Below are 21913 nucleotides of genomic sequence, written 5' to 3'. Positions count from 1 at the left end.
GTATCTTCTGTAGCTTCTGAAGGGCAGTCCTAATTTAAAAAATTTATGATATTTAGACAAAAAAAGGAAAAATACACACATCTCCATTCTGTTCAAAAGTTTTCACCCCCCAGCTCTTAATGCATCATTTTTCTTTCTGTAGCATCAGTGAGTGTTTGAACCTTCTGTAATAGTTGCATATGAGTCCCTCAGTTGCCCTTAGTGTGAAAAGATGGATCTCAAAATCATACAGTCAATGTTGGAAAGGGTTACAAATACACAAAAATGCTGAAAAACCAAAGAATTTGTGGGACATGAAGGATTTTTCTAAAGAACAATGGCCAGTTTAATTGTTCAGGACAAACAAGGGACTCAAAAAACTCACTAAATCACTAAACAAAAAAACACAGCTGTGGATCATTCAGGTATTCAACACAGTATTAAGAATCAAGTGTATGTAAACTTTTGAACAGGGTCATTTTTATAAATTCAACTATTATTTTCTCTTTTATGTGAAATATCTTATTCAGGTCAGTGCTAAATAAAAAATAACATGCATTTTGTATGATCCCTCTTATTTTGGTAAAATAATTAACATTTTGCAGATTCTGAAAGGGGGGTGTAAACTTTTGACCTCAATTGTAGATCCACAAGTCTAGCTGTTCATTGCGGACTTTTCCCGTCTCTCCGCAGCCATCCGCGGCTTCTCTCCACAGCACAAGATCAGCAGCTTCGAAGAGGCTAAAGGTCTGGACCGCATCAACGAGCGCATGCCACCCCGCAAGGATGGAGTCAACCACGTGGGCCACTCCATGGGCAAGATGAACATGTCTGAAACCAACGGCACTGACGACAACAGTAACATCCAGTGATGAAGCAGATGCCCACTCACCTGCACCTGAGTCCATGCCACCGCCACGACGCATGGCAGGACAACGCCAAACCCGTGATTTAAGGCCTCCTGCTTCCAACCAACACCCAATGACATCACCTACACATCCCTCCCTGCTCCAATGTCCAATTAGAGAACCAAACTATCTTAAATGTGTCACCGAAAAGAGGCAGACTGTTTTCTTGCCGCCAAGCGGATACCTTGCCGACGGCAAGTTTCTGCCTTTTTTGGGAGTGTCGAAAGGAGGGGTGGGGGGTGATTTGCCTGAAGGGCTGAAAGTGTCTTTATCAGAGAGAGGGCGGTGTCAGTTCCTTTCCGACTCCGCCCACATACCAAAGTGGGCGGGGTTTAGGAACTCTCTCTTAAGCCTGATTCATCCGATTCGTCGGTGCGGGTGATAAACCCGTACCGGTTCCATGCACACTTTTTTCCTCTTTTGATTCCGAGTTTTTCTTCATGGTCCCATCTCATTACGAAATGATCTCACTGTTGACGATGTTTTGCTACTAGTATTAATAAATATACGAATTTGAAATGACAAAAAAACGAAATGTTTGTAAGAAAGGACATTTAACGACAAATCCTGTACATTTTATTACTTACGATGCAATCTTACCTGGGGGTTTTTATTTCTTAATTTGGTTTTTGGTAAGATGCCATGAAGCAGTAGAGGAGAAGAGTCCGCCTGCTTGTCCGCCGTAGACTCTCGATCAAAGCAACCGTTCGGACGGAGGAAAACCGCAGTTGGAGCTCGAGCTCGACCTTTGGCGCCACCTTCCTGATTGTTTCTCACTTGCCTGTATCTCAAGAGAGAGAATGCACATAGTACATTTCGCAAGTCAAATAAATATTATATATATATATAAATATATATAAATATATTTAAATATATGATTATTAACAACGGTCGAGGACAATGATTTTTAACAGCATCTATGGTACTGAACGCATCAGTGCATGCAATTAAGTTCCTTATTGATATGTGAAATTATAATTGTGATGTGTTTCAATATAGTAGACTTGAATTATTTCCCTTCAAATTATATTTGTAAAGGTCTAGTTTGTTTTTATATCTCTATAAATAGCTATGATTTTGTAATCTTTGATTTCTTTTCTTTTTCTTTTCATCGATATCATTTTATTATCGTTGATTTTATTTTTGTATAGTTTCGCTGTACAGGCACTGACGCTCTTTCCGAGGTGTTTTTTCGTCATCTTTCGTTCTTTCTTTCTGTTTCGTTCTCTCTGTTCAGTTGGTGTACAGAAGTTGTTCAGTAGTGTGAATGAACATATTACTCAGTGAAAAGCAACATTCAGGCTGCCAAAGCATGATCGCATGGTTTATTCAAATGTAAACTAATTGGACACGAGGAAAATTCAGTGTCTCACTTTGAAGAGGAAAACTATATTATCATTATGATTCTTGATGATCTTCTTATTATTCTTACAATTAAGCTTACGGTTCTTTCATTTCCACTGTTTTCTGATCCTTGTTTGGTCCAGACGTGGTTTATTTCAAAGAAGGAATTTTATGGATTTGTGACTATTTTTCTTGTAATTTTCTCTGGAACTAAGTTTTCGCATTTGACTTCCTAAATGAAAACACATATTGTAAGCATGCCCTATGGGACAAATCACTTTTTTTACTCTTGAATAAAATATGCATGAACTAATGATGTCTTTCCCCTTTTAATGCTGGATTGAAATCACTGGTCTAAAAGGTCTTTATTTTCAATTCAACAGATGCGTATTTAATAGTAAAGTATGAAAAATGTCATTTTCAATGTAACGTTAATATTAAGAAATGTAAAGACCACAGTTTGTATGAAGGTTTCATAGTTATAGTTTCAAAGCCTAAGTCAATGAGAGCTTTTTTCCATGTGGGCATCCCACCTGTTTCCTGCTATTCTTCCACAGGAAGCTCAGGGGGCCGCAGCCATTTTTTCCCTCAGACCAGAGCTCAGCGCCCACTGACACACACCCAAACACACGCTTCTCAGCGGGACTTAATAATACTATGAGCACTCCCTCATGTGTTACTATTATATCCAACAGGAAACAGATTTGGACAGAGTGATTAGTACTTCAACCAAATTCACTCGCTCAAGAGCATTTATCTGCTTACTTTTTCATCTTTTGACACATATTTCATTACCGTAATTATATCCTGATATCTGGAATACATACGACTGGTCCTGCGTATGTGGATGAGAGTAAAACCCATTTGGATTGAGACATGGAACGGCTCTTTTTTCTTCTCACTGCCTTGTTTGCATCTTCATCCATAATCTCGGCAGGTAAGTCAATCAGAACCCAGTTTTACATACAGTATATTGTAAAAAGAAAGGAAAATGAGAAAAGTGTAAAACAGTAAATGTGTCAAATGGGTTTAAATTGTATATATCAATAGTCACTGACTACATATGGTGGCCTCCAAAAGTATTTGAGCAATTTAAGTCTGCCTTTAGTGCCTAAATACTTTTTGTGGCCATTTCCTATAAACAGCATATCTTTTTATGTATGTTCTTTATGATACTTGCACAGGAAATGACACAAACGTACCAACTACGGTGCTTCCCAACACAACTGCTACGTCTCCATGGTCTATTGATTCAACAACAGGTCTGTATTTCTATTACATAATGTATAATTCTTAAATCTTAACAAGATTGTCTTATTTTAAAGATGTCTTGAACGTATTTTGAACTATTGGAATCATCATTGGAAGTTTGTCATTGTTTAGATAACAGTAATAGGTAAATATCCAATAACATGTTTTTTAAATGACGGTGCAACTTTATTTGCACAAATTAGACATGAACCACAAAATGTCAGTCCTCCTTCAGCATATATAGTAGTAAAATTTATAAATGAAATAGCAAAAGGAAAACTACAGTTCATCCTTATGTAAATGTATCTGTCTTTTTTATTTCAGAAGTCCAAACTGAAAAAACAGTGCCTTTTGCATCTAAATCTGAGGATGACATGACCAACCACACCTCAAATACTGTGAACACAACCTTCGCTCCTGTATCCTCCAACTACACAAGTAAGACACAAATATAACTTAAGTTTATATACATATACTGTATATTAAATATACAGTAATGTAATCTCTACCTCTGTTTGTCCAGGCAGTACTGTTGGACTGGGCCTCTCTTTGCATAGCACATCAGGTAGTAATTATTACCTGCAGGTAAAAGAATGGTTCACCCAAAAATGAAAATTTGCTCTAACGTACTCACACCATCCAAGATGTAGACGAGTTTGTTTCTTCATCAGACCAGATTTGTGACCCTTGACCACAAAACCTGTCATAAGGGTCAATTTTTCAAAATTACGACTATTTGAATATATGGAATCTGAGGGTGCAAAAATATATATATATATATTGAAAAAATCACCCTTAAAGTTGTCCAAATGAAGCTCTTTCTAATGCTTATTACTAATCAAAAATAAAGTTTTGATATATTTACAGTAGGATTTTTACAAAATATCTTCATGAAACATGATCTTTACTTAATTTCCTAATGATTTTTGGCATAAAAGAAAAATCAATAATTTTGAACCATACAATGTATTTTTGGCTATTGCTACAAATATTCCCCAGTGACTTAAGACTGGTTTTGTGGTCCAGGGTCACATTTGGAGAAATTTAGCATTACATCACTTGCTCACCAAAGGATCCTCTGGGGTGAATGGGTGCCGTCAGAATGAAAGTCCAAACAGCTGATAAAAACACCACAATAATCCACAAAGTTGTGTTTTTAATAAAATATGTAGGGTTAAATAGAGCTACGGTGCCCGTCAAAGGAATGTCGTTTGGGTGTGTGAGCTAATGTTAAGATAAAAAATTGTTCCTGTTCAGTCTATTAATAAACATCATATTCTTCATATTAAGCTGTTTCTGTGAGTGCTTAAACTGTAATTTCTATTATTTAAATTCTCAAAACATTTCGAATTTATTGTCATAATTTTGACTTTATTCCCAAAACATTTCGAGTTTATTCTTGAAAGTTTTCGACTTTATTCTCAAAATATTTTGACTTTATTCTTAAAATATTTCACCTTTATTCTCAAAATATTTTGACTTTATTCTCAAAATATTTCGCCTTTATTCCAACAATATTTTTATTTACTCTCGCAAAACATTCCAACTTTGTTCTCGTTATTTCGACTTTATTCTCTAAACATTTCAACTTCATTCTCAAAACATTTAGCCTTTATTCTCAAAATATTTCAATTTCATTCTCAAACTATTTTGACTTAATTATCGTAATTTCGACTTTATTCTCAAAACATTTAGCCTTTATTCCAACAATATTTTGACTTTATTCTCAAAACATTCCGACTTTGTTCTTGTAATTTCGACTTTATTCTTGAAACTTTTCGCCTTTATTCTCAAAATATTTCGACTTTATTCTCATAATTTCGACTTTATTCTCAAAACATTTCGCCTTTATTCTCAAAATATTTCAACTTTATTCTCGAAACATTTTGACTTCATTCTCAAAATATTTTGCCTTTATTCTCAAAATATTTCGATTTCATTCTCAAACTATTTTAACTTTATTCTCGTAATTTCGACTTTATTCTTGAAACGTTCCGACTTTGTTTTCCTAATTTAGACTTTATTCTTGAAACATTTTTACTTTATTCTCAAAACATTTCACCTTTATTCCAACAATATTTTGACTTTATTCTTGAAACATTCCGACTTTGTTTTACTAATTTAGACTATATCTCGAAACATTTCGACTTTATTTTCAAAACATTTTAGCTCAATCTTACATTTTTTTAACGTGGCACCAAAACACTGTCGTAGTAACACAGTAAATGTTATTAAACTTATAAAATTGTGTATTACAGAACAGTCCATCATCACCAGCTCCACATTAACAACAACAAAATCCTACACAAACACAGCTCTAAATTCCAGCTCATCCCCAGCAGCCAAAATAACAGGTTTTTCCTTCTTCTTCTGGCTTTTCCTTCAAAAATTCTTATTTGCTTAAATATGAACAGTAAATATCATTATATATGTAAATGGACAAGATAAAGTTCATTAAAGAATAGTTGAGTTTTGGGGATCAAAATCAATGCAAATGGATGACAGTAATGTAACCTGTTCCTCTATTTGTCCAGGCATTACTGATGGATCCGGTCTCTCTTCAGATAACACATCAGGTAGTAATTATTATCTGCTGGTAAAAGAATAATTCACCCAAAAATTAAAATTTGTACTTACCCTCAGGCCATCCAAGATCTAGATGAGTTTGTATATATCTGAAATGTATGAAAAAATGGCATTTGAAGAACATTTTATTGTTGATTTGAGAGTATAGAACTAAGAATTGGTTATGCTGTGTAGCACAGTCATGCATTTATCTTTTAAGAAGACATTAAAACACTATTTCACATGTTTGTTTCATGTGCAGTGGGGGTTTTTGTACTTCCGACAACAGTTAATTCAAACATCAGCATGTCAGAGGTGACCGCAACACCTTCACAGGCACCAGACAGCGGTCTCACTCTACTTGCCTTTGGTAGGTTTTATACTGATGTAATCTCATAATACACATTATTTCTGGTGCTGAAGTATTTCCTGTCTGCAATTACAGGTGTGATGAGCCTTATACTCATTTTAATTGTTGTCATGGTGGTCTTGGTGACTGCTATCAACCTCAGGGGACGGTGTAGAAATTCCAAACAGCACGAAGGTGGGTATCTCTCTCATCTTGACAGTTTTAAAATTACTTTTTAAAGCACACATGGCTACAAGTGTGCAATATAATCAATCTTTTTTTTTTATTTATAGGTATGAAAAGCCGTGATTCTGTGTTGTCTGACAGGTGAGGACATATTTTAACTGTATAAATTCACGTGACTGTGAATGTGCAGTTATTGTCATTGTTTTAAATACTATAATAATATAATATAATATAAAATGAAATCTGAAAATTAAACAAGCATGCAACTACAAGTTAGTGATGTCAGTATGCTCTAATAATGGGAAATAAAAAAATTAAATAAGAAAAATAAAACAAATTAAATGCATTTACTAAAATATTATGTAATATCATGGACTGTATTTAAATAACAGATATGTTGAAATTACCTTAAGATTAACTGTCTCGATTTTTGATCAAGCAACATGACCAGCACCTGTGAGAAAGAGAGCATTACTCTCGTCTCTGTAAGGACAATAAACACAGAAAACAGTAAGTACATGCCTTCCTTAGTGTTTTCATGACTGATACTGAGAGAATAGCATCCTATTTTACATTATTCTAATATGTGAAACTGGAAGACTTCACCTATCTTCTGTGCAGATACAGATTCTCCCCAGATGTCTTCGGTTCACAGCACTATAGTGGACAATGAAGATCAAGAATTTACCAGAGACTTGCTGGGCATCAGAGACGGACTGTAATTTCACCTCAGTTCATAGTGCATGAGATTAGAGGCAGCATACTGTATTTATAATGTTTAATGAATGTGAACGAATGGGCATCTGTAGCTAATTGTCAGTGTGTACAGATCACACATCATACTTATGACATATATTGGTGCACTGCATATAAAATGACCCCTGTGTCAGACATGCTCTCATGACACATCATTCATAAATAAAATCTCACTTTTGTGTTTGTCTTCTTTTTTGGATTAAAAAACTTTGTTAATGTGTAAAGTGGGATACAAAATGTAAGGTTTGAGTCAAAAGTCTAATTACACAAATGTGATATGATATTTTGTATTACCTGATGCTGTTTTTAGAATTATTTTGTGTTTAATAATAATTTTACTCTTTATAATTATCTAAAAACCCTATTAACATAACTAAGTATTTTTTCCTAGGTAGTATCAAATATTTTTATGTAGTTAAGGCTTTGTACACATACGAAACTAATATCTGTTTATTTGTTTATTAGGTAAATAGCAGTTTTGTGTCATTGTCCTGATGATCCTGTCAGGCTTTTATTTTGTGCTAAAGACTGTACATTAGTGGTTTACACTGTACAATCCTAGTCTACACAACTATCAGGCATAATTCCCATCAGGCATTAGAAAAGCTTGGAAATGGCTAAGTGCAATATACAGTGTATCTGAACTTCTGTACTTACCTGACTCTACTTACCTTAGGTTATGACTTACATTAACACACTCTTTACTGGTAAAGTGATAAATCTAAACTAGATTAATATCCAGAGTATCATCATTTTTCCTAATAAAGCAACACATTTTGTGTTTATTTTCATAAACATTGTGTTTAATGTTTTATACACATGTATAACATATTTATGTAGGATTCTCACCAGTGACAGAAAGCACTGGGGCCATAAGAGGATCTTCTGATGCAGTCGAGACAGAAACCTCTAAAGCCAGAGCAGCTTTGGCAGGAACCTCTGGGACCAGGGAGGTTGAGTGAGGAGCTCTGGGACTGGAGCATCTTTAGACATCAGCTCTGGCTGAGGTTATTACAGGAAACACTGAGGCAGCCTTGGTTGGAGGTTTTTCAGCAGCCGTGGCTTGAATCTCAACACCATCATGAGAGGAATCTTTTTGACACACATGATGGGAGGCTTTCAGATTGTAGCTGTTATGACACAGAGCTCTGGAACCATTGTGGGTTCTTGGGTTGCAGCAGCAGGAACCTTCAGGCCTGGAGACAAAGCTTTTGGAGCAGGGCAGCTCTGAAATGTTACCATGTCAGGTAACCTCTATGGTGCCTTTGATTTTGTTTTCTCTGACCTCTGCAGGTTTTGGAGCAGAAGTGTCAGGAACCTTTATGGAGGCCTTCAGAGTGATTTTTGGAGCAGCCCTGGCAGAATTTCTAGGCCCAAGGTGGCTGTGAAAGTGAGCTCTGTTGCCATGTCTGTGTTGCAGTGCCAGGAGCTTGTGGGACAGGCTTGACAGGGAGCTCTGAGAAGCTCTAGGTGACTCCATTTTTAGAAATATGATTGGATGGTGTAATAACTAACTAAACTAAAGCTAAACTGTTTACACATCCCTAGGCGAGTAGTTCCGCAAGACGCTAGAACTACTCGCCTCAAGCCATGGCGCCAGACGCAACCATGGCTTGCCAGCCCCGCAAGACGCTAAGGCTGGAGGGATGGGTAAGCTAACCTAACTAACTAAACCTAAACTAACTATTTACACTATGTACCCATCCCAAGGCGAGTAGTTCCGCAAGACGCTAAAACTACTCGCCTCAAGCCATGACGCAAGACGCAACCATGGCTTGCCAGCCCCGCAAGACGCTAAGGCTGGAGGGATGGGTAAGCTAACCTAACTAAACTAACTATTTACACTATGTACCCATCCCTAGGCGAGTAGTTCTGCAAGACGCTAAAACTACTCGCCTCAAGCCATGACGCCAGACGCAACCATGGCTTGCCAGCCCCGCAAGACGCTAAGGCTGGAGAGATGGATAAGCTAAATTAACCAACCCCAGGCGAGTAGTTCCGCAAGACGCTAAAACTACTCGCCTCAAGCCATGGCGCAAGACGCAACCATGGCTTGCCAGCCCCGCAAGACGCAAAGGCTGGAGGGATGGAGGGGTCACCCATGTCAGCCCGCAAGACGCAAGGCTGACCCTGTCCTCCATGACTTACAAGGTGACCTAAAACACAATTACAAATTGTACATTTGCAAACTGTACAAACTGAAAAAACAGATTTCATAAGGTATAAAATACAGCTTGTTATCTATGCAGTGTATGTGGATTGACTATAATGTTGCAAGTATTGGAATGTAACACAAGATAGCTGATGTTCTTATTCAGATTATCGAACTTAACCACTAAAAAATAAACAAACACTTCATCATCAGTATCATTTTAGCTTGTCTTTGATTCTGTACCTTAAACCAGTCATGGAAGAGCAACTCCTCAAGATGAATCCTCTGCTCCGGGTCGCTCTTCAGACAACCTCTGATAAAGCAGCAGCATTCTGTGGAGAAAGATGGAGAGATGTCTGATTATTACCTTCACTTGCTATCTAAGCTGTGAATCTGAGAAAGATTCTTGCATTATCCATAAGAACATTTTATAAAGCCATTTTGTCTATTTAAAAATTGTTGAAATAAATATCTCACCATCTGAGAAGCCTGGCTTGGACCAGATATCAGTGTCCATCTTACTGATATCACCTCTCTCAGGGAAAAGGCTGGTGATCATCCGGAAGAGGAGCACTCCCAGTGACCACACGGTCGCCTGTTTCCCATGGTACTCACCCTTCTGAAAATATTCAGGAGGGCAGTACCTCGCTGTCCCTGAAGGAAAGAGTTTGTCACAGGTGTCTGCATTTAATATTAGTCAATAAAAATCATTTTACTACTGGTTTTTCTTCTATTGAGAATGCTGTTAATATTCTCTACATGTACATGTTTGAAAAAGTGCATGTTTGAAAAATAATACATACCACTGTAGGATTTGTATTTGCTGCTCTTCAGGAGGTCCCCACAGCCGAAATCAATCAGCTTCACCTCCAGGGTCTCTATGTTGACCAGGAGGTTCGGCATCTTGATATCGCGATGGAAGACCCCCCGAGAACAGCACACGACAGCAGCATCGATAACTTGCTGCATAAAATGACGGGCCATCCCCTCAGTGAAGAGCCCGTCATAATGCAGCCAGAAATCGTGCATGTCCATGCAGGGTGAGGGCCGCTCTAGGACCATGATGTACTGGTCAAGATGGTCTTGCCAGTCCAGTAGCTCTATAATGTGGCGACAGCTCGGGCCTTGATTGGCCAGAACTGTCAGGGCCACTTCTAGAGGTACTGGTCTGGGATGGTCAGGCTAGAAGCAAGACAGTTTTTATGATGGTAAGACTGAAGTGATTTCTCAAATATGGATTTAGCCCAGACTGTTTGAAATACTGATTATTTGTATGCTGTGATTCACATTAATCCAAAATGTTATAAATTGCAAACAATGACTGAGAGATGACAGAGAGAACAGTCTACTTACAAGGCTGAGATACGACTCTTTCTCCGTCTTCGCTGTGATTTTGACAGCCACCTGAAGGCCGTCCTCACAGCGGGTCCCTTCATACACTGAGCCGTACGATCCTTCCCCCATCTTTTTGCCGATGGCATATTTCCAGCAAATGTGTTCTGTTAAAACAGTGTTTTGTTTTTTGTTTTTTGTTATATAATAAAGCCATGTTCTGCAGTGTGGCATGTCATACGTACTTATACACATCCACCTAAGATAAATTATTATATAAATTGCATGTGTGTGTGAGTTATATTTTGGATTATGACAGTAAACTCACCCTCAATCCTCACGATCTCCTCACAGTCCAGCTGTCTCAGCAGATGGGAATCATTCTCACCTGCTGACGGACTGGCTGGACCGTCCTGATCTTGAGGATGGGTGTCCATCATTTGCTGGTCATCGGGAGCGGCAAGGACCTCAGGATCACTGGTAGGAGGCTCCTGATGATCATCATCCTCCTCTACAGTACAGACGACGTCCTGTAGAGAAGTCTGATCTAAAGAGACGAATATCAACCAAATGCTCGTTTTAATTCAACAATATCAATTAAATATTGCATACTCACATTCATTTTCATTTAGAGGAACATTTGATTACTTCAGAGATTAATCTTGAAATATTCAGTTTTTTAAAAACATTACTTTCTATATTAAAACTTTTATCACATGTTATCAAAATAACTGATCTGCATTTTTACAATGTGTCATTGTGATTTTCACATTGTGTGTAAACGATTAAGAGACTTTTTGATGTTCAGAGCTTGAAATTTACCATCAGTACACCTCGATGGGGCTTCATCAGTGTCCTGGTCCACCTCACCCTGCTCCACCTGCTCATCCTGAGCCCTGGTGGATTTGGGACGAGACAGGCAAGAGAAGAAAGAGGTAAACCTCCGAAACCTCTTTCTCTTCCTCTTCTTCTTGGCCTTGTCTCCCCCTCTCTCCTGCCCGCCTCCCTCACCGACACACTCAGGCGTCTCGTCGGAACGAGGATGGACCTCCGCCTTGTGGTCGGTGGGTGTAAGTGATGCACCGGGACTGATCCCGTGCACACACTCACCACCCTCCGCTTTCTCTTTACGAGATTGTCGCTGTCCCATACTCAAGAAAAAAACGCTATCAACAACCGAATACACAAGGTAAACACCGTTGATAACAATACTCCGAACTCGCCACAAAGTGAGCAGGTGAGTTTCGTGCTTTATATAGTCCCGCGCAACGTTCTAAAACTCTTTATGATATCATAAGGGCTCATAGGAACCATAAATCCATACTGTTTGTGTGGCTCCAAATGTAAATGTTATAATTTTAATAATTATTATTATCATTATTGTTGTTGTTGTTGTTGTTATACTCAGTATATTTTATCATTTTATTTATTTTATTTAGCGCTGTGCGATGATTAATCACGATTAATCCATCCAAAATAAAAGTTTTTGTTTATATAATATGTGTGTACTGTGTATATTTATTATGTATATATAAATACACACACATACAGTATATATTTAGAAAATATTTACATGTATTTACATTATTTTGTATTGATATAATTAATATTATAAATATATTTAATATGTAAACATAACATATTTTTCTTAAATATATCCATGCATGTGTGTGTATTTATATAATAAAATACACAGTACACACACATATATTATGTAAACAAAATCTTTTATTTGGATATGATTATATTTTATAATTACATTTTTTTACATTTTCATATTAATTAATTGGTGTGGTTCCAAATGTAAATTCAATAATAATAATAATTATTATTATTATTATTGTTGTTGTTGTTGTTGTTGTTACACTCAGTATATTTTACACTTTTATTTATTTTATTTGTATTAATTATATTTTATAATTAAAGTTAATTTTTACATGTTCATATTAATTATTATTGTGGTTCCAAACGTAAATTCAATAATAATAATAACAATTAATAGTTAATATAATTAATAATAATAATTTATAGAATTGTTATTGATGTTGTTACACACAGTATATTTTATAATTTAATTAATTTTATTAATTATATTTTATAATGAAATATTTTTTAAGTTTTCATATTAATTAATTATTGTGGTTCCAAATGTAAATTGAACAACAAAAACAACAACAACAACAATAAAAATAATTAAAATAATAACAATTAATAATTCATATTATTAATAATAATTAATTATTGTTGTTGTTGTTTTTGTTACACAATATATTTTAGAGTTTTATTTATTTCATTTTATAATAACACTGATTTCATATTTCAACTTCATAATAATTTATTAGTGTGGTTTCAAATGTAAATTCAGTAATAATAATAATCAATAATCATTAATATTATTGTTGTTGTTACATTCAGTATATTTTTAGTAATTATATTTTATAATTAAATAAAATTGTACATTTTCATATTAATTAATTGTTGTGGTTAATAATAATAATAATTATTATTATTATTATTATTATTATTACTAGTATTATTATGATTATTACTATTATTACTATTATACTGTCATATATTAAAGCGTAGAGTGTAACCCCAGGTGCACTGACCAGAAATTAAATTTTAACAAATTTGATCTTGACTTCACCTATTAACTGGTTGATAAAAAAAAATAATAATAATTGCAAAAAAAAGCATAATTTGTTTGCAGATGCTGCTTGGTTTGGTAATTTATCTAATTCAAAGACATACATTTTAAATGTGGCCAAAATATACAAATATTTTTTAAGGTCATTGTATGATACATTCAAATTTATAGACCAGTTCAACAGTTCTTGAAATGGTAAAAACGTAAAATGCACCATACAACACTATCAAATTCAATCACTGTTATATAACTATGTAAAATTATGTATATTAAAACACGTCCCACTTGATCTGACCTGATATTAATGAAAATTCTGTTGAGCTACCTTCAAGGCATAGTTGACTCTTGTCAGAATGTGTGCAAGATATGATGTTGGGATTTAGTTTGAAGTACAAATCTTTCTCTCCAATAGTTTGTGAGATTCACATTTGATGTTTCTAACAATGTTCATAATTTTTCTGTTTCTTGGCACAGCCTCAAGATGGCGACAGACAGTGCTTTCAAAGAAAATGTGTGCATCCCATAGACTGTAAAAAAAAAACAGTGTATCACAAGTATGTTTTTTTTCTTTTGTACGTACTGTAAAGTATATATAAATCCCTAGAGAAGTCTTGTTTTATATTAAACGTGTATTTTTGAATTTTTTATCCTTCGTTTGAATTATACAAGGTCATTGTGGCCAGTCTGTGAGAGCCAGTCAAAGCCTGTTCGTCCAACAAATTAATAAACACACGGCAGCATCACTTATTAGTGTCAGCTAGGATTTTTACGGTATTGCCATCATGCCATTTACGGCAAGGAATGTCGCGTTCCAATTGGCTGTTTGGATTGTAGTCCACCGCATCAGGCGTTTCCGCTTCCGTTTAGCGATGGAGGCTACAAGCAGTATTGCATTTCTCTCTTTCTCGCACATTTTACAATGACGAAGCCAAATCTAATATAAAGGGTCAAACATGAATTGTTTTGATAATAAGTTCATATTCGACTAAGTCGCGGTGTCCGTTAAGACAGCGGAGGATGTCTAAAATCGGAAGTTAAATTGTTGTGGTTGCATTAGCATAACGCATTAGATTTAGCTTCATGTCAACAACATTGCGAGTCATTTTAACAGCCAAACACGCTTTGTTTTGATTATTTTGCTTCTGTTCGTTCATTGTCACGTCATTGCATGCGGGTTTGAGGTGTCGTTGCTTGAAATGTCACTGTTTGAGATGGACAGAGAGGAGTCTGACAGGCTGATAGAGAAAGCCAAGCTGTGTTTGCGGTCAGGACGCAAAGAGAAAGCCTTGCAGCTGCTGTACGAGGCGCAGAAGATCTACCCGAGCACCCGGGCCAGAGGTTTGTATCGTGCTGTTTGTGGTTTGATTGACAAATCAGGTGTGTTTGGTCAGTGCGCTGAAATAGAAAGTGCAGCGTCTGGTTGTTGTGCGTTATATAATCTGCCCTCAGGTCAGCAGTGGGTTTGGGTCTCCCGGTGGTTGAAAAGATCTGACATATGACGTTTTGAAAACTGTCATGCCTTTCAGTGATGACTGATCTTGTGAAACGCGTCCCCGTTGTGATTCAGTCAGTCTTAAGAAGAATTAACAGCTTTTTGCAAATTTTCCTGAAATTATAGTCCACGCCAACTGAAAAAATCATTGTATGCATTTTTTTCTTCTGTGGAATACAAAAGATGTTTTAAAGAATATTGGCCATCAAACAGTTTGGGTTCCCCAAAAAAAAACAAAAAAAAACAATAGAAATGAATGGGAACTGAAACTCTCTTTTTTTCTGCAGATTTAAAATTAAGTCTAAATTCACTATTTTGCAACTTAAGGTCTTAAAAATGTCTTAAACTAGACCATAATGTCTTAATATTAATAATATTAAATATTAATGAATGGAAAATGGAATGAAATCAAATCAGTGTCTTGGCATTGCAAAATATATATATGTCTTTGTCAGTATTTTTTGTCTTTGTTTTTAATATCTGGCCATCCTTAAATCAAGATATGTTTGCAGAATTATTATTATTATTATTTTTTTATTTATTGAGAAATTGAACAAAATGAAATTGAGTTTATGTTTAGGACACAAACAAATATCTGGACCATGAAAACTGGATTTCCCTTTGAATTAAGTTTTGCAGATATTGGCAGATTTTATTTTTTTTATTTTTTTTTTTTTTTAATGAAAAATCCCATTTAATTTTGCATATATCTTAATTTAAGAATTTAACCATTTGCACTGTAAAACAAGACAAAAATACTGAGAAAGAGCATCACTTTTGTGCTATGTGTTCGGAAGGTACAGTAAAAGTTAAGCTATTTTCTGTTCGTGTTTGTGTAAAATTAAAAAGTAATGGACATTGGTTGTATTTTCAAACGTTGAAATATTACTAATATAGCTTATCGTCTTCTCCTTAGATATTTACATTTTGAGAACATATGATGTATTGCGTCCCCGTCAGTTTGGTCCTTAAATTTGTTTGATTGGTTTTGAAAAGTCTTAAATATACCTTCAAAAATGTTTGCAGAAACCCTATTAATGTAAATGGGGGATCAGTTGGAAAACAAGTATTATTAAGTCTCAATAATATATATTACACACTTTTTCAGTTACACTTTAAAGTATTGAGTAACAACAATATGTACTTTAATGTAAGGTTACAGTTTGGTTTTGTTCATATGCATAATTTACTGTCATTTAGGGCTGTCAAATGATTAATCGTGATAAATGTGATAAATACACCCATGCATATATATATTAAGGAAAAATATGTTAGATATACATTACTTTAGTACGTATAAGTAACACTGTGCCATTACTGCTTTTTGACTGTCAATCAATGCAACATTTCTCTCTGATTTTTTTCTTATTAGTACTGATTGATGCCATTGTGAAGAATGGTGGCACTCCCCCCGAAGACGAGCGTACCTACACACCTCCACCCGGCTGGAGAAACACTGATGAGGACGGCCCAGCTCCACATCAGCGGCCCAGTACGCAAGAGAGAGCAGAGGGGTCTGGCGATGACAAAAAGAGCTACACGGAAGAGCAGCGGCAAGGAGTGCTCAGGTACTGACAGGAGTAGACACCAAAAAATAACATTTCAGTCTTTGTTTATTGATGTACTTCCTAAACCTGTGCAGGATAAAGAGATGCAGAGACTTCTATGAGATTTTGGGGGTGCCAAAGGATGCCAGTGATGAGGACCTGAAGAAAGCCTATAGGAAGTTGGCGCTACGCTTCCACCCGGATAAGAACTGTGCTCCTGGAGCGACCGATGCTTTTAAAGGTATCTTATATATGTTATGACCACTGCTGGTGCTAAAAAGTTTGGGGTTAGTAAGATTTTGTTATTTGTTTTTAAAGGAAATTGATATTTTTATTTAGTAAAGATGCATTAAAGTACGGAAGCCCGTTTCCGTCATTAAATAAAAAAAAGTTAATTGCGACTTTTTATTTCAGAATTCTGACTTTTTTTCTCGCAGTTGCAAGTTTACATCTCACAATTCTGACTTTTTTCTTGAAATTGCATGATACAAACTCGCAATTCTGACTTTTTTTCTTGAGTTTGCATGATACAAACTCGCAGTTTTGACTTTTTTTTTCTCAGAATTGTGTGATATAAACTTGTGATATAAAGTTCCATACATATAAATATAAAGAGAAAAATGTCAGATCAAGATTGCAAGTCAAGATTCCAAGAAAAAAAGTCTGAATTGTGAGATACAAACTAGCATTTGCAAGAAAAAAAGTTGGGATTTGTGAGTTTTCTTGCAATACTGACTTTATTTCTTGCAATTGAGAGTTTATATCCCACTATTCTGACTTTATAACTCGCAATTGCGAGTTTATATTTCATAATTGTGAGAAAAATTACGAATTGTTATTAAAGTGACCAATAAACATTTTTAGATTGATACAGAAAAATCTTTTAAATAAATGCTGCTTTTTATTTTTCATTTTTCAATTTATCATAGACTACTAAAAATGTGCAGTTTCCACAAAAATATTAAGCAGCACAACTGTTTTAAATATTGATAAGAAAAAATGTTTTCTGAGCACAGAATTTATTTTATGAAGGGTCATGTGACACTGAAAACTGGTGTAATGATGAAAATTTAGCTTTGCATCACAGGAATTAATTACATTTTAAAATATATCAAGACAGAAAACATTTAAATTGTAATCGTAGTTTACAATATTGTTGTTTACTGTTTTTTAATCAAATAAATGCAGGCTTGGTGTGCATAAGACTTCTTACTGTCCTCAAGATTTTATATTTATAATAATAAATATTTAATTTATATGTAGCTTTAATATGTGGGTTTCTCTACTCATCTTCTTTATTCAGCTATAGGCAATGCATATGCAGTGCTCAGTAACCCAGAAAAAAGGCAGCAATATGATCAGTGTGGAGACCAGGGCCCTGCAGAGACATCCAGTCATAATTCAGGCCAGCCCCGTCACGCATATGCACACCATCGCACCTTCAGCAGAGACTTTGAGGCTGACATCTCTCCGGAGGAGCTCTTTAACATCTTCTTTGGGGGCAGGTTTCCTACAGGTCTGAACCTCTTTGAAAAGCATTGTAGCTAAGGAAGTAGTTGTCATTAATTTGCATTAATTTGTGTCCATCACATTTCTCTATTTTAATCATGAATACAATGCAAGATAAATATTTCTGTAGCATGTTTAAAGAACAAACAACTGTTATCCTCATGCAGGCAACATCCATGTGTACACCAACCGAGGTGCTTCTTATGCTCATTATTACCAGCCTCGCAGGCGCCGTACGTATGAGAGACGGGAGGAAGAGGTGGAGGAGAGCCACAGTCAGGTGAGAAGATTTTATGATTACTTGATCATATAGGTGAGGAAACAAGTCGAGAACCAAAAAAGACCAATAAATACATGCCTTAGAAAGTCCTTTGAAACATACTTTGTGTTTAGGTTGGTTTCAAATGGCTTTGAAAAATTAAATAATTGACTTTACATTAAATGACTTTCATTACATAAAAATGACCTGTAGTGATGCAACCTTAAAAATAAAAACATATTGTCCTTACATGTTGTATAAATGTAAGTATTCACATTCACACAACATAATTGTTATTTTCCAAAAAATGTTTTAATATATTTTTGTTTAACCACAAGACATTTATCATGTGTAGTCATGTGGTGTTATGAGGTCATCTGCATGATATTTGTTGCTGGTTCCACCACATGACTTTTATTTAACAGACAGAACTTTTTCAAATATTAATAAAGTTTTTATATATATATGTTTTTGTAAAAACAACAGATATTTCAGGTTTTAGTTCTTAAATCCTTTTAGTGAGGCCATGTTATTTGATATTTGAACAGATCCAAATCAATTTTGCATCAGAAATTTAAAAACGCATTCATCGTAGAAGCAGAATATTCAAGTCAATGTATAAATAGCATTTTTAATGTATTTTTATTTTGACCATCATTTCACTGACTCAAAAACACTGCCTTAAAGGGATACTTCACCCAAAAATTAAATTTACCACATGATTTACTCACCTTCAAGCCATCCTAGCTGTCCTATGTCATGTACGACAGTTAGTGGAAGGTTACGACAGCGTTTTAGTGCAACTTTAAAAAATAAAAAATCTTAAGATTACGAAATTAAGCTCGAAGTACTACGAGAAAAGAGTCGAGAAATACTACAAGAAAAGAGTCGAGAATGGAGTCGAAATGTTTCGAGAATGGAGTCGAAATTATGAGAATTAATTCGTAGCAATTACGAGATGATATTTATAATATTTTGAGAGTATATTCTAGCCTATTGCACATGCAAATGGCCCAGATTGAGAGCACCGGGAGATATTCCAGTCTCAGCTTCCAAAAAATATATATAACAATATTCAAATAAATTCTGGTGGCCTGGCAACTTCTCTCAGTGCTCTTAATCCAGGCCTTTGCTTGTGCAATATACTGTCAAAATAATAGAATTTTAATTCCTACGTTTTAAACTCTCTAAACATTTCAACTTTATTCTTGAAACATTTTGACTTTATTCTCGTAATATTTCGACTCCATTCTCGTAATATTTCGACTCCATTCTCGTAATATTTCGACTCCATGCTCGTAATATTTCAGCTTCATTCTCGTAATATTTCAGCTTTATTCTCGTAGTATTTTAACTTTATTCTCGCAATATTTCAACTTCATTCTCGTAATATTTCGACTTTATTCTCGTAGTATTTCGACTTTATTCTCGTAATATTTAGACTTTATTCTCATAATATTTAGACTTCATTCTTGTAATATTTCGACTTTATTCTCGTAGTAGTATTATCGTAGTATATTTATACTTTATTCTTAAAATATTTCTACTTTATTCTCAAAATATTTCAACTTTATTGCCTTTAATGCCTTTGTTAACCTCCCGGAGCCGTGTGGAGTACTTTTTATGATGGATGGATGCACTTTATTGAACGTCAAAATCTCAACACCCATTCACTGCCATTATAAAACTTGGAAGAGCCAAGACATTCATTAATATAAGTCAGATTGTATTCGTCTGAAAGAAGAAAGTCATATACATCTAGGATGGCTTGAGGGTGAGTAAATCATGGGGTAGTTCTCATTCAATTGGAATCTGCACAATGTGTACTATCACTACACTATGGAAATTTCACTAATTTAACCTCACCTTTATTCTTTTTCTGACCTCCATACTATAAACAGGGTGCGTATCAATACTTGTTCCTGTTTGTCTTCATGTAGAACAACTTTACAGCTCTCCTGCAGCTGCTGCCAGTGCTGGTCCTTATTCTGATATCTGTATTTACTCAGCTGATGGCAACCAACCCTCCCTACAGCCTCTTCTACAAACCGTAAGTCAACCGTGACACATGATTTAAAACATTTGCTTTAAAAGAAAACCTCACATGTACTCTCGACCTCACAGGTCCATGGGCTTGGTGGTGTCTAGAGAAACCCAGCACATGGGTGTGCCATACTATGTGGATAAGAGCTTTGAGAAAGAATACCGCGGTGCTGCCCTGGACGAGCTTGAGAAGACTATTGAAAATGACTATATCGACCACCTACAGAACAGCTGCTGGAAAGAGAAGCAACAGAGTATGTCATCTTCTCATCCATTAGGTTATGACTGTAATATAAACCCTTGTATACTAAAGCTGTTGTTTTGTTTCAGAATCTGATCTAGCTAATTTGGGACAGCTGTATCGAGACGAACGGCTGAAGCAGAAGGCTGAAACCATGAAGCTGGATCACTGTGAAAAGCTGCACCGCTTCATGGGTCGACAGAGAGGAGACTGAGGTGGCGGGGTCCTCCAGCATGGTCAGCCTAATCAAAGAGCTTTTAGTATTGGTTACATATTTCAATTTACTCGGGTGGGTCACCTTTTTGGGAAGGAGAAAGGAAGGGAGAGATGTCATATAGCAGGACCCAGGCTGATTTTCTTTTGAGCATTTTTGTCTTTCACCCACGAGTGGGGTGAAATCTGACGGCCTTTGGCTCATCTGTTTCAGCTGCGATGCACAACAGTGCATGTGTGAGAGGGAAATTCGTGCGAGTGCCTGGTATTTTTTTCCTTACATTAAGGAGCACTGATTCCAGGCTGGACGATAGGATTAAATCTAGTGATTGTCGTTTATTAGTCGCATTTAAGCTTTATTGTTAATAGGAAATTAACTTATTTAATAATATATTAAATTTCTGTTTTTCTGGATTTGTGCTGTGAGTTACATTTGACAAAAACTTTTAATAGAAAGCTAATTTTTTGTTTTTGGAAACAAACAGTTCTCAAAAACAGGGATATAAACCACTACAGCTTTTCAAAGCTTTTGGACGTAGCAAAAAAACCCATTGTGTACATTAAATTAGTTTCTCAGCCCTTTGTTATAGTGCTATATGTTTTGGACATTGAAGGGTATTTGGCAGCTGTTAATAAGATGGAAATGCTAAATACCATTACTTTGGATTTATTTAGCAGTATTTGAATTATATTTTGGCACTTTATTTGTCTTAAATTCTTGTGTATTGCATGCATCCATCCATGCATTCTTCCCGCCATGTTAGTGTTCAAAGGTGTTACTGGCGCAGTTTAATATCAGTAATTATAACTAGGCAAATAACCGTTACTGAGCATCTGTTTTGAACTACAATTAATGTTTTACCTCATGTCACTGAACACTATGTTCTATATATAATATACTGATCTCTAGCACAAATTTGAGCATGAAGGCTAAGATTTTAGAAGTGCTACAGGAGGCGTCTTATTCGGGAAGGAATGGAGAAAGGGTGTCGGATGTGACGTGGAGAGTTTGTGCCAGTGGTGGTATTGTGATCTTGTTTCCACGCAGTATGCAAACTGCTGGAAGTTTTGTTTGGATTGAGTGCATTTTTGTGCTGCTTAAATAAAACATTAATCAAATATGGTTTTGTGATTTTGTGA

General features: G+C 35.6%; 4 protein-coding genes across 7 annotated transcripts in view; 3 read left to right on the top strand and 1 right to left on the bottom strand.

Annotated features, from left to right (window-relative positions):
* ppp3ca (protein phosphatase 3, catalytic subunit, alpha isozyme) overlaps positions 1-2545 on the top strand; it is an 83833-nt gene extending 81288 nt beyond the window's left edge. For both annotated transcript variants that reach the window (XM_051092745.1, XM_051092744.1), the window contains one exon: positions 673-2545. In XM_051092745.1, the coding sequence (XP_050948702.1) occupies positions 673-851 (179 nt within the window). In that variant the 3' untranslated portion in view covers positions 852-2545. The remainder of the gene's footprint in view (positions 1-672) is intronic.
* An 82-nt stretch (positions 2546-2627) lies between these two features.
* On the top strand, positions 2628-7517 carry ecscr (endothelial cell surface expressed chemotaxis and apoptosis regulator). 3 transcript variants are annotated; one of them, XM_051092747.1, is made up of 11 exons: positions 2628-3168; positions 3416-3493; positions 3807-3920; positions 4006-4047; positions 5741-5836; positions 6017-6058; positions 6310-6417; positions 6493-6591; positions 6690-6723; positions 7022-7092; positions 7204-7517. In XM_051092747.1, the coding sequence occupies exons 1-11, from the start codon at positions 3108-3110 to the stop codon at positions 7302-7304; spliced, it is 846 nt and encodes a 281-aa protein (XP_050948704.1). In that variant the 5' UTR covers positions 2628-3107; the 3' UTR covers positions 7305-7517. The 3 variants fall into 3 exon arrangements, with proteins under 3 accessions (XP_050948704.1, XP_050948705.1, XP_050948707.1); XM_051092748.1 differs by having other exon boundaries at positions 7182-7517; XM_051092750.1 differs by lacking the exon at positions 4006-4047.
* A 715-nt stretch (positions 7518-8232) lies between these two features.
* LOC127152225 (serine/threonine-protein kinase pim-2) lies at positions 8233-12042 on the bottom strand. The gene is made up of 6 exons (XM_051092746.1): positions 11645-12042; positions 11151-11369; positions 10844-10989; positions 10294-10672; positions 9968-10144; positions 8233-9822 (listed from the first exon to the last, which is right to left on the bottom strand). Exons 1-6 carry the CDS (start codon positions 11970-11972, stop codon positions 9674-9676), a joined length of 1398 nt encoding a protein of 465 aa, XP_050948703.1. The 5' UTR covers positions 11973-12042; the 3' UTR covers positions 8233-9673.
* Positions 12043-14308: 2266 nt separating this feature from the next.
* dnajc18 (DnaJ (Hsp40) homolog, subfamily C, member 18) lies at positions 14309-21892 on the top strand. Its single transcript, XM_051093690.1, has 8 exons — positions 14309-14807; positions 16334-16529; positions 16604-16749; positions 17812-18024; positions 18185-18297; positions 20217-20326; positions 20401-20573; positions 20650-21892. Exons 1-8 carry the CDS (start codon positions 14666-14668, stop codon positions 20772-20774), a joined length of 1218 nt encoding a protein of 405 aa, XP_050949647.1. The 5' UTR covers positions 14309-14665; the 3' UTR covers positions 20775-21892.
* Positions 21893-21913: the final 21 nt, after the last annotated feature.

The sequence above is a fragment of the Labeo rohita genome, chromosome 21, assembly GCF_022985175.1.
Source record: "Labeo rohita strain BAU-BD-2019 chromosome 21, IGBB_LRoh.1.0, whole genome shotgun sequence".
Lineage (NCBI taxonomy): Eukaryota > Metazoa > Chordata > Actinopteri > Cypriniformes > Cyprinidae > Labeo > Labeo rohita.
Note: the sequence above shows the minus strand (reverse complement) of the source record. Positions and strands in the feature narration are given on the sequence as shown.

Coding starts and splice junctions, on each gene's coding strand:
- dnajc18 (XM_051093690.1), top strand. CDS start 14,666: ATGTCACTGTTTGAGATGGACAGAGAGGAGTCTGACAGGCTGATAGAG. Junction 16,750..17,811: donor AGCGACCGATGCTTTTAAAG/GTATCTTATATA, acceptor TTCTTTATTCAG/CTATAGGCAATGCATATGCA. Junction 18,298..20,216: donor TGGAGGAGAGCCACAGTCAG/GTGAGAAGATTT, acceptor GTCTTCATGTAG/AACAACTTTACAGCTCTCCT.
- ecscr (XM_051092747.1), top strand. CDS start 3,108: ATGGAACGGCTCTTTTTTCTTCTCACTGCCTTGTTTGCATCTTCATCC. Junction 5,837..6,016: donor CCCAGCAGCCAAAATAACAG/GTTTTTCCTTCT, acceptor CTATTTGTCCAG/GCATTACTGATGGATCCGGT. Junction 6,059..6,309: donor CTCTTCAGATAACACATCAG/GTAGTAATTATT, acceptor TTTCATGTGCAG/TGGGGGTTTTTGTACTTCCG.
- LOC127152225 (XM_051092746.1), bottom strand. CDS start 11,972: ATGGGACAGCGACAATCTCGTAAAGAGAAAGCGGAGGGTGGTGAGTGT. Junction 11,370..11,644: donor CCCATCGAGGTGTACTGATG/GTAAATTTCAAG, acceptor TCGTCTCTTTAG/ATCAGACTTCTCTACAGGAC. Junction 10,673..10,843: donor AAGAGTCGTATCTCAGCCTT/GTAAGTAGACTG, acceptor TCTTGCTTCTAG/CCTGACCATCCCAGACCAGT.